The 17,674-nt window shown below is 38.0% G+C and overlaps 1 protein-coding gene across 2 annotated transcripts; it reads left to right on the top strand.

Annotated features, from left to right (window-relative positions):
• Positions 1-701: 701 nt before the first annotated feature.
• On the top strand, positions 702-17,635 carry stox1 (storkhead box 1). Of its 2 annotated transcripts, none has more exons than XM_056248074.1 (4): positions 702-1,142; positions 13,088-13,240; positions 13,345-15,640; positions 17,169-17,635. In XM_056248074.1, the coding sequence occupies exons 1-4, from the start codon at positions 830-832 to the stop codon at positions 17,314-17,316; spliced, it is 2,910 nt and encodes a 969-aa protein (XP_056104049.1). In that variant the 5' UTR covers positions 702-829; the 3' UTR covers positions 17,317-17,635. The 2 variants fall into 2 exon arrangements, with proteins under 2 accessions (XP_056104049.1, XP_056104050.1); XM_056248075.1 differs by lacking the exon at positions 17,169-17,635 and adding an exon at positions 16,711-16,793 and having other exon boundaries at positions 13,345-15,651.
• Positions 17,636-17,674: the final 39 nt, after the last annotated feature.

Genomic DNA, 17,674 nt, shown 5'->3' with positions numbered 1-17,674 from the left:
TGACTTCTGCACAGAATGCTGTATTTTAAAGCGATATGGACGAGATTAGGAAGGTAAACGGTTAGAGATTAAAGGCAGCTTTACCGAGTTCAACAGCTCAGGCCAAGCTGTGATATAAACTAAACGCTATTGGCTATTTAAAAAAAGGGGAGAAGCTGTTCTATATTTCCCGCCCTGTCTTCCTGTTTCAGTGGAAATAATGCTTCTTTTTTTTTTGCCAATAACTGTGTAAAAGGTTTCAAAACTTTTGTGTAACCAAAAATGTAAGGTTTGCGCTTATAGTAATAGACTTGAAATATTTGCTGGAATAAAAAGTTAGCTTCACTGCACCAGGTAGAAGAAAGCATAGAATATATCGATGTCTTGACGTATTTTGTTTGTTTGATGCAGAACTGAAGCAAAATTGTCTTAGTGCTCAAAGAATATAGAAAAAGTAATAAAGATTGTTTTGATCATCACACTTACTTGCTGTTGAGGTTTAATGACAAAAACGTACAATCTCTAAACAAAAAACCTCACTAACCACCCATTTCCCTTGCACTGTTTGTTTACTACCTGTAGATTATTTTCAGTGGAAGTCCAGGCGCGACCACGCCCGTATAATTAAAGGAGCGTTTTCATTGGTGCGCCGCCGCGCGCCTCCCCTGCGTCGGTTGCCGTGGGAGCCCGTAGACACCGAAGTACACATGCGGACTCGGAGTCGCGAGACATACGGAGAGGAGGCGTCCTGACACATTCAAACTGTGGGTTTACAGTTGTTGGATTAAACCGAATGAAGATGTTTCATTCTCAGAACTACATGTAGATTGAGATTCGTGTGAAGGCAGAAATGTCTGTACAGCACCGCTTGGTCCAACTGTCAGCCGCGTCGCTCGCTGTTGTTCTCAGCCGGGACGAGGACATCAAATACAGCGCGAGCAGCACTAACGGACAGGACGTGTTTGCGGATTTTAAGTCGCAAAATTCGCGAAGCTTCTGGAATAAAAGACTCGTGAAAGCGGTGGCGGAAGTTTCCTTCCAGGGATGGCTGGAGAACTACGTGCTGCTCGTCCAGGGCAATGCCAATAACTTGGAGGTGTTGAGGGAAGCGTGGATGCGCAGGGCGCTGAGGTCGCCCAAAGGATACACTATCCAAGCTGTAGGTAGGTGATCAACATTTGGATATTTGCAGGGGTGTTATATGATGTGAAATCGCTGGGTCACGCGCTCATTCATGAATGATCCGTAAAGCTTTGTCTAACGTTACATTGTTTCACTGTGCAGATGTAGTGCCATATCAGATGGCACTACAGAAGTTAATGAGTCCCACGAGAGCAAAATCTGAGGAAGGCTTAGGTTTAACATGTGTTTCTTCAGCTCTTTGTTTATGAGTGACATGGTGAAATTTGAAAAGAACACCTTTGGCCATGTTGGTTAAGCAGACATGCATTCTTAACACTTTTTTTTGTTTTGGCCAACAATGCTGTCCTGAAAGTTATAGCCTATGGTCAATGACTCATTCTTGTGTCCAGATCTATTAAGTTATTTATTTCATACATAAAAATTACTTGAATACGCATCTTCTGTGATGAACATGTTTTGATTTTTTTATTAAATGTCCTTTAGAAGTTTTTGTGGTGTACATTTCTGAAAAGAAATATAGTTTTTCTTAAAAGGCTGAAATTTGCAAATTAATAAAAAATATTGTCACAAGTTTGGCATAATATTTAATTATTATTTATAAAAAATAAACAGTGAAGCTATGTTTTAAAATATAATAATTACAAAACAAAAAAAGTATTAAACGGAGATGTTGGACCCTTAGATCCTGATGTCAAGATCATTAAATTTTTTTCTAAGAAAATTATGTATTTTGTGTCAAATGGAGTAACCCTAACACTTATGCATGAATCAAAACATGTTTAATCTTGAACCACATTTTTGAAAACTTTTTTTGATGGTAGTTATTAAGTTGTGTTCAGTCAAATGCATTCAAATGCACAGAAAGTATACTATGATGGTTACACTTTTTGAAATTTTTAGAGCCAATGGCTTTGTAGAAAATGCTATAAAAGTTTGCAAAAACATTTACATCATGAATTTCTAGGAAGTTAGGAACTTGGCATGTGTGTTTTAAGCTAGATTTTTAAATTATTTCTCCTTTTTATCATCTCAAAGATCCTTACTGACATTGACAGTTTTTATTAGAAAATCAAAATATAACCTTCATTTGAGCAGATCTCTATAGGGATCCTCATGCTCTATAGGAGACCAACATACCACTGTCCTCATGAATGCCTCTTCCTTCAACGCCTCTCTAAAGGTCCCCAGATTGTTTTTCCCCAGCTAACAGAAAACCACATAATTTCCGTTTGCTGTAGAAGGTAGCCTCTTAACCTAACCTGACCAACAATTCCCCATGAGACCTCAACATGCTTAAGGCATAACTGTGTGCGTGCAACATAAGTGCATTATTTCCAGATGACAGGAAATATGATTTCTGGGGAGCTGTGAGTCTTCTCTGACTCAATTTTCACTGCTCCGTTTTAGTTAACTTGCTAAAAAAAGGGTCATCGTGATTTGGTGTGGGTACAAAATTCATGCCCAGTGTTGCGTTGCTTATTATTGTGATTTGATAAGGGATGAAATTGTTTTCGTTGGTCACATGTTGAGGTGGCAGACTTTTGTGACAGTGTGGATTTCTGTTGCCTCAGGTGTCGCTGCTTCTGGGAGGGATCTGGTTTGCCCACTACAAACATGAAGCAGATTGTAAGAACCTCCATTTGCTCCTGCTGTCACAAGCAATGAAGGTGCATGTTAACACACTGTGTAGTATAGTGTGTAACCGGGGCATTTTTGAGCCAGGACCACACAGTAATGTGACTGGGAGTAGAGGGAGCTAAAACCCACAGCTATTTTCACTAGTTTAATTTTCTCTAGGAAATTGGAAGCACACCCTCATACGCATACAAATTGTTGAGACCTCAGGTCAGGTTGTCCATTGTGGTGAAATAAGCCCAGCAACAGTGTCTTTGTAATTTATTGCCCATTCACCAGAGCCCATAGTGCTGAGTTATGTCCTTTCCAGTGGTTGTCCACCAGCCGGGTTTATAGCTTAACCACTGGAGCCGATGTCCCTTGTTTCATTCTCAGGACGGTACCATGGAGTCTTTTTATTGTTGTCTGGAGACAGCGCCAGGACATTGTGTTGACAATGAAATGTCAGCTTGTAGATAAGATTTAGGTACGGTTTGATGAAAATATTGAAATGATATAAACAAAACATCACTTTAAAGGCCCTGATATACTCTCACAGCGAAGTTAGAAAAACCTTTGTTGCGATATACTGTTAGTGAACATCCAGATGCCTCCTACTATGCTGGGAACAGTGTTTAGATGAATATGTTAATATGTGTTGCACGCTTTTCACTCAATAACAAAAGAAGCACATAACAAAGACAGCGGTGAGAAAACCGCAGTTAAGAAAGTATCTGATCATAGCGATGTGGATATGTTCGATTTAGCTCTGCAATTCGGCACTCCTGTCAAATCACGTCACATTAATTTATAGCTTTACGGCATTAAACATGAAAAATAGCCTCAGAGCACACCTACCTATTACGTAATCACCACGGACCTATGGTAGTTCAAAGGTGTTTATACCAGCCGGAGCGAACTATCCAAGAGAGTCCGCTTTGGCGAGCTGTTTTGGTCTCAGAAACAAACTCCAAATGAACTTTGTTTTGGCCTAATTTTGTTTGAAATGACATCACACCAGTTCGTTCTTCAATTTCACATTAAGTAAATCGGGCCTTAAATATCACACACATTCAGTACTTTGAATTCTTTGAGTATTTTTCTAGGCCTGTGTTTGGTCAGCAGGAAAGGGTTAGTGGCTGTGATTACCCTTCAGCAGATGGGATGATGAATGAGCCTGCCTCGCTCTCTGTCCTCTTGATTATCAGTATACATTAAGTGAAAAGACGGATTGTTCACTGTGGCCTGCACTGCTTTTTTTGGCCTCTTGCTCGTAATACTCATGGACCTTTTCAGCTCACATTTTGAGCCTGCTGTCTTTTTTATGTTCCCTGAATCCCAATTGATATTGATTTTAGACCACTATTTTCGTGACTTAGGCCTATTAGTTAAGAAGAATCAAAAATCGTTTGTCATTTACTCAACTTCATGTCGTTCCAAACCTAGGCCTACGTCATGCTCTTATTATTTAAGTGGAGCACAATCCAGATCCAAAAATGCCATGTTGTCATAGTTTTAGCCAAAACGATAACGTAACACGCTTTTTGAATTCTGGACGCTAACATGGGTTAGACGCAAATATGTTTAATTTGTTTTGTCACACAAAGCTATGCCTTTAAATGGCTTGGGAATATAGTGAACAAGTCATATGGACTACTTTCATGATAGTTTTTATTTTATTTATCAGCCCCTCGTTACTATGAACTGTGATGTTATATGACGACGACAAGTGGGCATAAAGATGGCATGTTCCATAGAAATAATAACATTTGGGAACGGCAAATGGGTGAGAAAAGAAAATATTGACACAACTGTCTTTTTTGGTGAATCAATTGTCCTTTAGGTGTCGAAGAAGCAAAAGCAAGTTGGCAGGTTTCTAAAAATGAAAAGCTGAACAGTTAGTAATGCAGTGGAGAAACTGGACTTCACTGGATGTGCAAATCGGCCTGTGGCCTTGAACTACAGAGAATTCTCTATGCATCATTCATAACATAAGTAAAGCTGTATAAAATTGGAGGCATAGAAATAATGTGCATTGAACTTGAGATTTAGGATGATGACAAGCATTTGGAGAAACAAGAAATTCAAGAATGCCTCACCCTTTTCCGCCTGTCTGTTGAAATCTGAGGTGCTTACAATGGCTGAAGTCTGAAGTCTCTGCATTATTGAGGAGCTTTGGATCATGTCGTCATTACTCAGCGGGGTATAACATCTATGCTAAGTTCTAATGAGGTGTTCAGTAGGGTTGAGCACAATTAATCACTGATATGTTCAATAACTTAACTTTGTTTGATGGTAGACATTTATATATTCAAACCTAACTGTGATACGTGTTCTATACATGTTCTCTGGAGTGCCCCTACCAAAGCAAACTGATTTGTTGGAGGTTTATGCAATGCAGACCACATCTCTCAGATCTCAGCTCATTAGCCGTGACATGGCATCGTGCTGGACTCTTTTATCCAGAGGTCAACACCCTGCAGTTCTCAGGCATTGAAAGTTGCCCTCTTGGTTAACAAGACACCAGAGGTCATCGCTCCCCAGTGCTTTCCTCAAAGATGTCATTGCTGACCACAACACTTCCAGGTGTGCACCGTAAACAGAGGAGGCACAGTTCAGCCAACATGTGTTTGTAAAACAAACAAAAGCTTTCTTATTCCCATGAAAGCATATCTTTCTTTCACTTGAGGAAAAACCTATAAAAGCCAGAAAGAAACTATTGTAAGACTCTTAAATTAAAGGAATGCAATCAAAAGTGGCATTCAGTATCACCACAAGCAAAGACTCCAGGATGTATGAAAATATTTATTTAAATCGTTTTGAGTAAATAGAATAATTATAATAGAATGGGTTGTTACTAGTAGTTACACAGTAAGCTATTATAATTTTGAAAATAAAATTACTTTTGAGATTAAATTAAAATGGCATGCAGTATCATCACAAGAGAAGAGGATAAACATGTGGGTTGCTATTGATTTATTTCAATGTTTTTTAAGTAAATACAATAATCCACATGTTTTATAGTTACACAGAAAACTGTTATGATTTTAAGATCTTTGAAATTAAATTGCATGTTGTATCATCAGAAGCAGAGATTCCAGAATAAACATGTGGGTTCATATTTATTTACTTTTTTAAACCCGTGATTTATAGATCCTTAGAAAACTCTTGTCATTTTGGACTATATTTAATTTTAAGTTTCATCACAGGCAGAGATTCATTCCAGTATAAACATGTCAAGTATTTGTATTTATGTAAAAGCTTTTTTTCTTTTCTTGTTTGTTTAAGTAAATTAACTAGTCCATGTGGTCAGAATAAAAGAGATGCATATACATGCCCAGTTTTGGGAGATAAAGGTGGAGCTGGATCTGGTTTCTAAAAGAAAGCAACCAATGGAATGTTTTCCAAGATAACCAAACACCCTGCCACCACGAGCAGCCATGTGTATTTCTTCCATACTTCTCCTTTTTTCACCCATTGAAATCATGTGTCATGTTGCCTAGTAAAACAAAACAACCCTGACAGAACACTCTTCACAGAGCTCTTCTCTGTCCCTCTGTCTGCTGACACTAATTTAACATTCCAAAAATGCTTCTCTTCCTGTGACTTTATCCACATCCGAAAATTCATGCTGTCCATATAAATGCTGTCCAAACACAACACATAAGACTTTTCATTTTCAGATTGGGAACTCTGTTTTCTTTGAACACATGTGAGTGTGTGTGTGTGTGTTGCCATGTATATGACCTTGTCTGTGTTTTTTTTTCTGTGTGCATGAGTGATCCGGAGATATTTCATCATGTCTCCTTGAATAGCTGAAATAGATTTCCCTTATCCGTCCTGATTTAAAGGAATCTCCCTATATATTTCACAATCTGACCTCTGTAGCATCCTTTTTCCATTAAGTCAATCCTTGATGAAATCTAAGCTGGATGACATATTTAAGTAGTTCACAGCCAGGTGGAGATCTAGGCCATTACAAACAAATGAAAAGATTATCCTGGTCTCCTACTGTTAAGCATTGCAGCTAATGTGTTTGCAATTAGGGGACAGTACTTCCCTCATATTTCCATTCCTCTCCTTCCATTCATGATGTAAATGGTGTACTGTTGAGTAGACCTGACCTGACTAACCCATTTCAATGCTCCTACTTAACTGAAGCTTTTGGCATTAAAGTTGTCTGCCGTTTAGATTAAGCTTCACTATGTGAAGGGCCTTCAAACGGTTAACAAACCTAAAATCTGATGTAGCTCAGCCTTGGTCAGAGGAAATGATTCTCATCTGGTGGAAATTACCAGCATGGAACTTGATTAGTTGTGTAAGAATGTTGTAAACTGTGGCTCCTTTAACTTCTAGTAGTAAAACTAGTACAAATCACATTAACATTTCTTTAAGCAAACCATGAATCTGTGACATTCCTTGAGGGATGAGGAAAAGGTTTGGCTATAATAGACAGACTATCAGGATGATTTTTGGCAGTAGTTTTAGCTTTTAATTTGACTTGATATACTTTATTTATATAATAGACACTACCGTTCAAAAGTATGAGATCCGTAATTTTTTTTTAATGTTTTTGAAAAATAAATCTTTTATGCTTGCTCAAGCGTTTATTTGATCAAGAATACACTAAAACAGCAATATTGTGAAATATTATTACAATTTAAAAGAAATAATTTTCTATTTGAATATATTTTCAAATGTACTGTATTCCTGATGCAAAGCTGAATTTTCAGCATAATTACTCCAGTATTCAGTCACATGATCCAACAGAAATCATTCTAATGTTGATTTGCTGATCAAGAAGATTTCTTATTATTATGTTGAAAACTTAATAATAAGAAATGTTTTTTCCCCCAGGATTCTCTGAAGAATAGAATTTATTTGAATTTAAAAACATCACTTAGGCCTATATGAAATAAAGCATTATCTTTACTGTCACTTTTGATCAATTTAATGAATCCTTGCTGAATAAAAGTATTTAATTTCTTAAAAAAAAAAAAAAAAAAAAAAAAACTGCACTGACCCCACACTTTTGAATGGTAGTGTAGACATTGTTATTCCAAACACATCACTTTTCATGATGATATTTGTTACTCCTGCTTTATAGACCAAAGGCCTAGAACATAGGCTACTTTTCCTGTGGCAGGTAACATGGCCTATTTGCATGCAAGGGTCCCTATAGTTTTGCCTTGAAACCTGAGATATGTTACCAATTGATATGACCTCCTTTTGTGAGACCTGATACAATATGCTACAAAATAATATTACTCTCATGATACAGGAAAGCGAGCTGTTGGGGATTTTTGTGACTCTTTACAAAGTCAAAATATTGGTTTAGTCACTGGTTTTCGCTGTATTTCGAGTTTGTCTGTCAATCACTGTAACGGCATGATGATAAAGTAACAAGTCGCGTACTATTGGTTCAAAATGACAATAAACGTGGAGATATTTCATCAGCAGTGTTATCAGCGTGAAACAGTTTCTTCTGTTAATCAATACACAAGTCCACAGACTATCATGAAGCATGTCAACATTGTAAAATGGCCCTTTTAATCAGTCTAACGAACCAGATCCTCTCTGTGGGAGGATCAGTAGAAGAGCTTCATTTTTCCCTTGTAACATTTGACATGGTTAACATTTAACACAGGTGTTTCATTTGAAAACTACACCAGACACATGCTTGATAGTTAACATGCCTCTCACAGAATGTTTGTTAGTGGTCAAAAGGGATAAATGTTTAGGGCCTCTTTGGATTTATTGGGCTTTTTACTTGTGCCAAGGCAGGAAAAACATTGTAAAGCCTTCATAGCAGAAGGTGTGACCAGGAACCCTATTTAGCCACTAATGACAGCACAAAAACATTTTAATTTGTCCACCAACAACATGCAAAGCTGAGAAAACAAAGACTGGAATGAATGTGTGCATGCATGAGAACACAAATACTGTGAATAGTGAACTGAAGGATTGAAGCTAGCCCAAAAACAACAGAAGATTCTGCTTCCTTACTTTTTTGTGTTAATTTGGTGTGTCACAGCATTAGGGCCAGTGACTGCCGTGGTCTGAAGTCATGAAGAATTACTGGGATTAATGTTTCAGTTCCAGCAGAAGTCGTCAAGGGGAACTGAACCATCTCCATAGAAGGTTTATGTGACAGAAAGACGTAAATCTATGTTTTTTAGACCTTGTTTTTGCATGTCTTTGACCTCTGCCTGAAAATGTAACCATGCATGCATAATGTTTCGGCTTAAAAGAGTTGAAGTACTGAAGTGATGTTATGATAGAGGGCATCATGTTTTGTGTTGTTTTAGGGAATTTTATAAGAATCTAAGAGGTTGGGGCTTGGTCTTTAAAAGGGATAGTTCACCCAAAAATGAAATTCTGTCATCATTTACTCACCCTCAAGTTGTTCCAAACCTGTATGAATTTCTTTCTTCTGCTGAATACAAAAGAAGATATTTTTGAAAAATGTCAATAACCAAACAGTTGATGAGCCCTATTTGACTTGCGTATGACTTTTTTTTCCATACTATGGAAGTCAATGGTGTCGATCAACTGTTCTCCAAAACATCTTCTTTTGCATTTAGCAGAAGAAGGACATTTGTTTTGGAAATTTTAAGGGGAAAATTGTGTTTAGGAAAGAAGAAGAAGAAAGGAAGTTTTGACTTTGCTCGCTGTGTTGCTATTATTCTCGTGCACTGACTCATTCACGCTGTCACGCTGAACAGCCAATCAGAGTTCTCTCTCTCACTGACGGCCCGATGCCGATTCTACATGCTGAATTGGCCCAAAAAACCCTGGCGGCGTCCGACTAGAGCCAACGGTGCGACACTCAAAAACGGCCCGACGGCCGGTCGTCGGCTTTGTGTGTTCCGGGCTTTAAATGCAGGACTTTCTTTAGTGTTGAGATGGCTTAGTAAAATGCATAATTGTATTTTAAACTTTTTTTTATTGTGCCTGTCACAATCATGAATTTTGTGATGATTAGTTGTCATACAAATAATTGTGATTAGTGATTTAATTTGTTTTGTTCTGATCCCTAATGTTATTTTTTCACTTGAAATTGTATATAAATATAATAATAATAATACAATTAAAAATTAGAATAAAATATACACATATGATTTACTTAGGCTAAATATTATGAGAATTTATATAATATAATATAATATAAGACTCCTCTGCTTCTTCCTACCACATCGGAAAAAGAGACACAATATCGAGCCTTTGATGGCATTTCTTTAAGCGCTTGGATTTCCCTAATTTGGATGAGAAAATATGATTGTAATTTAAACTGCCCAATTATTGCAGTTTTCTCAAATAATTGCAATTAGATCGAACAACCATGATCAGACGATTAATCAATAATCGCGACAAGCCAATGTGTGACACCTAGTAAAGCATGTGATCTCAGCCACCCATGAAGCACAGCATTCCTCAGAGGCAGAAAGTTTTCTATAGGGGGTTAAACAACATGTCTGGCATTATCAAGTTACCTTTAATTCACTTTCTCTTTCGCACCTTCTTTCACAGCATCACTGTCCACAGTGTGTTTTTGTTGTTCCAGCCACTCAAGGTGGTCCAGAGTGTGTAATGGTTACAGCTATGATAAGGAATGAACCTTACCACATTCAAATCTTGTATTTATTAGTACAAGCTCATTCATCACTGAAGAGCACCTTATATGTGGTGTATATTTGTGCGCTTGAATCAACAGAGCACTTGCAGGTTAATTACCTCTGTGAAGTTTGATGCCCACAGCTGACCAGGTTGTTTTTTTTAACAGAAACTCGAACAATAATTAAGCTGTTTTGGTTTAACCTATCTGCACCTTGACAAAGCCTTGGTTGAAAAGCCACACATTTATTCCTTTTATTTTGTATATCTAAAAATCAGTTATTATTGTTATTGAAATGGAAATAAAAATATTAAAAAACAACTATTGGCTGGACGCATACCACACATACTATTATTTAAAATACAAAACAAACATACATACATGTATTTTTTATATGTATATACTTTACTGTAAATACTTGCTTAATTGGTTTGTTCATTCATTCGTTTTTTTAAATTGTATTGTATTATGTTGCAATACTGTATAATGCCAGAGCCTCACTCTAAGCATGATAAGCACTCTAATCTGTCTGTACACAATATAACAAACAAAACTTGAAACTTCTGCGGTTCTATTAAAATAGCGACTAAAAGATCCTTTATGAACTCAATCCTGAAAAATTGACAGATTTGACTAACATTTGAAGCTGATAATCAAAACCATTTATGTGTGTGGTGATATGATAAATTATATAGATTTACCCACTATATTAAAAAACACTTTAATATAATTACATAGATATTTAAGTATTTCGCGGGTCTCGTACACATATTGTCTTCAGGTTTTAAATATATACACATATTGTCTTCAGGTTTTAAATATATACAAATATTTCATAATTTTTTTTTAATTCTTTTGTTTTGTTTTCCTAATTTTATTTCTGATTTCTGATTGTATTTATTTACTATTAGGGTTTATTATTGTGTAGTCAAGTGATAAAGTGGTCAAGTGGCCTTGTTTGTCATTTCAGTATAATGAAAGTTGCCTGCTATTACTTGTGATGAGTGGCAAGTGCTGTAGGGTAATGTGATAAAGACAAAATGGGTATTTGAGAAGCCAGGACACGCACAAGACATTCACATGTGATTTTCAAATCTTGTTTACTCAAATTAATTTATGCTTGGAAGTCAACTGTTTGTTTTTTATATTAATTTGTAATTTGTAATTTAAGAGACTTGTTCCACTCCCTTTCTACTTCTTCCTTGCCTCTATTTGCAGTGTGACGGCTACTATCTGTTGAGATATTCCTGTGACAAAAAAAGTTATCAGAGCAGCTTCATGAGACAATGAGCCCAGCATATTTCCCTGGATAGAGGAATTAATGGTACATGTGTCCTTAGTAAAAAACACATTCATGTCAGCTCAATTGGAGCTGGAACTCTCAATTGTTGTGCAAAACATTTCACACTTTCACATAAAAAGATTGTATTGTTAAATAGACCGTTTCTGCAGTTATAAACAATATATAAGCATAAACAATTATATAAACTCCAAGGACAATCTAAGGATGTGCTGGTCCCACATTAACACCACCTTCCTGAAAATAAAGGAAGACAAGGATGGATTTATCAAGTGCATGTGTCAGGTTTTCCTCTCATAACACCTCTCAGACTACATGTGGTCAGAGACCTTAGAATAAGATGTTTCCTGTTTAAGACCTTAGACGGGATGTTTTTCCCATGGAAAACAGTGTCAAAAGTGGAAAGCGACGAGCTAAGGCATGTTTCAGCTTACTCTGAGAACTCTGCTGACTCTCCGAGTGCTCTTACAACAAAAAATAATGGATTAGTTTCTATTTTCTTCTGGAAACAAACTTTTTGCATTATTTTCCTGTATCTCTGTAAAGCTGCTTTGAAACAATCTGTATTGTATAAAGCGCTATATAAATAAATGTGACTTGACTTGACTTGGGCTTGACATTAATACTCCCACTTGTGGAAATATTGTGGGACAAGCAACCTATGCTTTAGGACAAGTAAACAATCCAAGTCCGAACTTGATTACTTATAGAGTAGTATTGCATCCTTCATATCTCCGAAGAGTTTTTAGTTTTATCAGATTTATAAAAGACAGATACAGCTGTACCGCTTCTTTCCGAAAACAGTCGAGCTCCTGGAGGCGTGCTGTGCAGCGCTGCCGACGACTTCCGTAACCCGAACAAAGCATGTTGATGGGTGTGCTCTTGTTCTTGCTCTTGCGCTGGTTGATGTGTGCTCTTCCGGCAGAAGCGCCCATATTCAGGAATTCTGCTCTTTAAGATGTCATACAGGGCCATACTCGAAAAAAACTTTCCGAAACTTATACGAACCTTGAAGAAGTGCGTTTGGCACAGAAATACCCCATATTACGTCCAACTTGTTTTTTGAAACTTTGGCCATGAGAATCCAACTCTTTAACAGCGTAAATAATAAGTCAGAATGCATGAAATAGGATTAGACATCCCCTTTAAGCTGTTAAATGAAAATCATTCAATCACGCTCCTGATTGAACTTTAGTCCTCCTTGGATTTTAGGGTTTGTTGTTTTCCATCACTTGCATGGCTTTAAGGGACAATTTTCTTTATGTCTTCATAAGCGGGCTTCAGACTGACTTGTGCCTTAAATGAACAATTTCTATCAGAGTCTCTTTATTTTATATCCATTAAAGCATATTTTATAATATAAATACAAAACTAAATATATATTTTAAATGATAGTGACTCAAACTAACCATGTTTTATTTTATTTTTTTCTATAGGTGATCTCTCCCCTGTGCAGATGTCACCAATCTCCCAGTCTCAGTTTATTCCACTGTCTGAAATATTGTGCTCTGTCATATCAGACATGAATTCCACCCATGTGATTGTAAACCAGGAAGCATTGATCAATCACATGATGAAAGCACACCCAGGTAACACAATATTCACTTACCTGTACACTACCTTGTTACATTTTTATTTGTATTAATTTTCATTATGAAATGGCTATATTTACACCAACAAATATTTGTTTCAGGAATGACCATTCCCACTCAAGACATCCTGTACAATGCTTTGGGAGCGCTTATTAAGGAGAGGAAGATCTATCACACTGGTGAGGGCTACTTTGTAGTCACCCCTCAAACATACTTCATCACCAACAACATGGTGAAAGAGAGGAATTGGTGGAGTGCTGGCGACAGTGACCTGCCGTCACCACCTCCCATCACGTACCTGGTGAGCAACGAGAGCTGCATGGACACCTCTAATGAGGTGCCTGTCATGGCCCACTGTAAGTCCTGCAGCTGCTTCACCCCTCCGTCCATTGTACCTCCATCTGTCCCAGAACATCAATCCATCAGCATCAGTGAGTGCACTGGGAAAAGCCTCAAGTGGCCCAAAGAACACAAACCCTCCGTTCAGCATCAGTCCACATCTACTGCAGCAGACTACCAGGCCAGTGAGATTAGCAAATCCACCAACACAAGCCGCAAGGACAAGGAGAAAGCTGGCCGCAAATTTGGGCTTAACCTCTTCCGACGAAATACAGGGAAGAAGGACAACAAACTAAAGAAAGAGTATGCCACATTCTCTGGGCAATTCCCTCCGGAGGAATGGCCTGTCAGGGATGAGGAAGACTTAAACAACCTCCCCAGGGATCTAGAACATGCCATCATCAAACGGATCAACCCAGAGCTCACTGTGGACAATTTAGTAAAGCACACGGTTCTTATGAAGAAGCTTGAGGAGAAAGCTGAGAGAGGTACAGAGAAAGCTGTGGACAAGGGTATTTCCACCGAAGCTCTTCTAGCTAAGCAGAGGCACCATACCTCCAAGGCCGTGGGGAAGAAATTGGCTCCTAGAGCAACTCGTAGCAAGAGAAGAGGACCTTCATCCAAAGAGAAACAAAGGGCAAAGAATAAGACTCTCCAATGTGCTGAAGATTTAGAGGCAGATGATCAGAGTACACCTCACCTCAGAGCAGAATTAGCTTTAGATGAACCTGACAATAATGTAGAGAGTACCATTCTGAATCCAAAATGTGTCTACAAGAAACGGATAGACAACCCATTTTTGGGATTGCCAGGAAAAGATGTGGAAACAAACATCAACCATAAAGAACAAAGGAGGAGAGAAGCCAAGATTCCAAACACCGGACGGCGGGAAATACCAGGTCACAGGTCAAAATCCTGGGATCCCCATCGAGCAAAAGCAATAGCTGACAGCGTAGAGAGATCTCACACACTGAAGGATGCACCTTGTGAACAGGTCCATAAAAGAGCACAGACTGTGGACTCCACTCTGGATGTTCAACCAATGCAAGAGCTTTGTGGAGATTACAGCTCAGCCTACCCTGAGAGCAGCACATTGAGGATAGAGGACAAAATTAAGCTAAGAGAGAATAAAGTCCGAAGCAGAGAGTTTAGAAACGACAGATTAAAAGAAATTAAACATCAGGATGGACACCTGAGAAATGTTCCTGACCAATATAACATTGTAGATAATCCTTCACATTGTGATACAACAGAAGTACCCCTCTTGTGGCCTAAACCTACAATTCAACGTAGACTTTCCCTACATCTACTTAACAGTAAAGAAGAGTCTCATCACCGTCCTGATCTGCTATCCTCACACCAGCAAGTTGGCAACATAACTAACCATCAGCTGCCAGATGGTCAAACCTTGGAGAGAAACACAAGCCAGACTGAGAGTGAGGTGTATACAGATGATGAACATCGCATCTATCAGAAGGCAGTGGAGGATGAGGATGGTTGTAGCTCCGTCTGCCTAAATGAGGAATGCATAATTGACTGTGAGCTATCACAAACTAGTATAGCTCGTTACCATGAGTCTGTCTGTGCAGATGGTGGCTGGGATGGCCATTTCATTGAGGAGCATGCTCATCACAAACCCACCAGAACCACACACAGGCCACATGAATACAGGTGGCAGTCCTCTGATCACCAGATACTTCAGAAAGGTGCTAGCCCCAGACAAGAGGTCCAGTGTTTGAGAAAAAGACTACATGAATCCAGTTTAGCAGATGATGAACATACTGAAGCCCTGGAAACCAGCATTTTTGACTACTGTCAGACAAGCGAAGTGGAGTCTGATTCTGAGACCATACATAAATCTGCAGATGAAGCTGATGTAGGCAAATCTAAAAACTGGATCCGTCTCCAAGAATTGAAGGACTGCCATCAGAACACAAGAGAGACATCTAAGGATACTGTGAACATCAGTGCAAACCCGAATGACCCTACAGGGCCCTGTGCAGGAGAAACTGCAGAGAGTCAGAGTTACACAGCAGATAGTGGGATTGACTCTCCAAGGTTAGTCTAAGGTAGGGGTGTAACGGTACACAAAAATCACGGTTCGGTACGTACCTCGGTTTTAAAGTCACGGTTCGGTACGTTTTCGATACAGCAAAAAGTAAGAAATGCCAGAGAAATTTCCTATTTGTTAAAAGAAAAAATATTTTTTAAATAAGTTGAGTTTTCCTACATCTTGAAACTTTCAGGTTTATAAATGGGTGTCATCTTTGAAGGATGAACAAATAATGTTTTGGTCATCACATTAAAAATAACATTTAAATATATGAAGAGTTCAGATGCAAAAGCCATTTGAAATTTTCTTTATTTTTATCAAGCTTGTATATTTAAGTTCAGTAATTTCACTTAAATGGCAATGAAGATTACCTATTAATTGTCATTTGAGTGAAATTACTGAACTTAAATATACTTCATAAAAATGATCATTCTAGAAGAAAATTTCAAATGGCACTTAGAGGCTTTTGCATCTGAACTCTTCATATATTTATTTATATAATATTTGAGTTTTGAAGTGCTGGAAAAAGATGTGTGAAGTACTTGAAAGCATTTCACTATTCCAGCCAAACTGGTTACAGTTATGGTGAATGTTGCTGGTCTGTGGTATTACTAACTTAGTTCATTCACGGCACAATATTTCTCCTGGTGTCCACGTCAGCGCTGTTTGATCTAATAGAGATCTACGGTTAATAACGGAGAAATGTGAATGCTTCTCACTAGATCTCGCAGCGATGTTATTACTTCAGTGGCGAATTCAAATGTTTTCTTTACTGGATCTTAGCGCTGTGTAGTGACAGTGTCGCTTGATCGAGATCGGCTCGATCGAGATGTTGCTGGTCCGAACTCGGAACTGATAAACGATCCGTGAAGCACATGAGTAGCGCAGTTTCGTTCCGCTTTCTTTACGCTTGCCATTTGATGTTGCGCAACGTTGTGGTGGTCGCGCGAGCGCGAATTTTGTCGGTAGGAAAAATGGTCCAAGGAATCGTTCGGTTTGTATGCGTACCGAACCGGAAGCCTCGAACCGAAACGGTTCAATACGAATACATGTACCGTTACACCCCTAGTCTAAGGTCATTAGAGGGATAGTTAGTTCACCCAAAACTGAATATTCTGTCATCATTTACTCACCCTCAAGTTGTTCCAAACCTGTATGAATTTCCTTCTTCTGATGAACACAAAAGAAGATATTTTGAAAAATATGGGTAACCAAACAATTGACGGTAGCCATTGACTTCCATAGTAGCTATGGAAGTCAATGGCTACCGTCAACTGTCTGGTTACCAACATTCTTTAAAATATCTTCTTTTGTGTTCAACAGAAGAAAGATGCTCATACAGACTTGGAACAACATGAGGGTGAGTAAATTATGACAGAATATTAATTTTTACGTGAACTATCCCTTTAAGGGTTCATGGTTGCCTGTATTTAAACACTTTCAATTTACTTACATTTGGAGGTACATATCAGAAAGTTTTACAGATGTTTTTATTCCAGAATAAATATTTTCCTTTTCACTGATTATTTGCAGGACACACATGAGTGTAACCTCCAGTAACTCAGCAATTCTTAATGGATTGAAGCATCGTGGCTTCCTGCAGAACCTTGAAAAGCTCCAGTCCAATGGCATTCATCCTCAGAGTTCACTGCTCAAGCTTACACCTGTCATGAATGTTTAAACAGATTAAAATGTCGCTCAGTATCTGGGTATAGTTATATCATGTAAAAAAATGTATATAGTCCTACAAATGTAAATACCCCCCTCCCCACACACAAAAACTAGGAAAGGAATGTAGGTTGTGCTTTTTATATATTTAATTCAGTACAGTTTACATTTTCAGTTACATTTTGACTGATTTGTTTTGTTAACATAGTTTTGTACATTGGTCTTTTGTTGTTTAGTCAGAAAGCCTGAACATGTCAATTATCTGCTCAAGTCAGTCCTCTGTTATCGATGTACAAATGGGTATTTCACAGAAATAAAGTGTTGAAAAATGGCGTCTTGTTAGATACACTTTTGGCCTGAAATAAACAAGT

The sequence above is a fragment of the Rhinichthys klamathensis genome, unplaced genomic scaffold, assembly GCF_029890125.1.
Source record: "Rhinichthys klamathensis goyatoka isolate OS25496 unplaced genomic scaffold, OSU_Roscu_1.1 h1tg000053l_1, whole genome shotgun sequence".
Classification (NCBI taxonomy): domain Eukaryota; kingdom Metazoa; phylum Chordata; class Actinopteri; order Cypriniformes; family Leuciscidae; genus Rhinichthys; species Rhinichthys klamathensis.
This window is presented reverse-complemented; position numbering and strand designations above follow the sequence as displayed.

What these genes read in the sequence shown, in the direction of transcription:
- stox1 (XM_056248074.1), top strand. Translation starts at nt 830, where the DNA reads ATGTCTGTACAGCACCGCTTGGTCCAACTGTCAGCCGCGTCGCTCGCT. An exon ending in ATACACTATCCAAGCTGTAG is followed by an intron (nt 1,143 to 13,087) that starts GTAGGTGATCAA and finishes TTTTTTCTATAG; the next exon opens with GTGATCTCTCCCCTGTGCAG. An exon ending in AGTGGGATTGACTCTCCAAG is followed by an intron (nt 15,641 to 17,168) that starts GTTAGTCTAAGG and finishes GATTATTTGCAG; the next exon opens with GACACACATGAGTGTAACCT.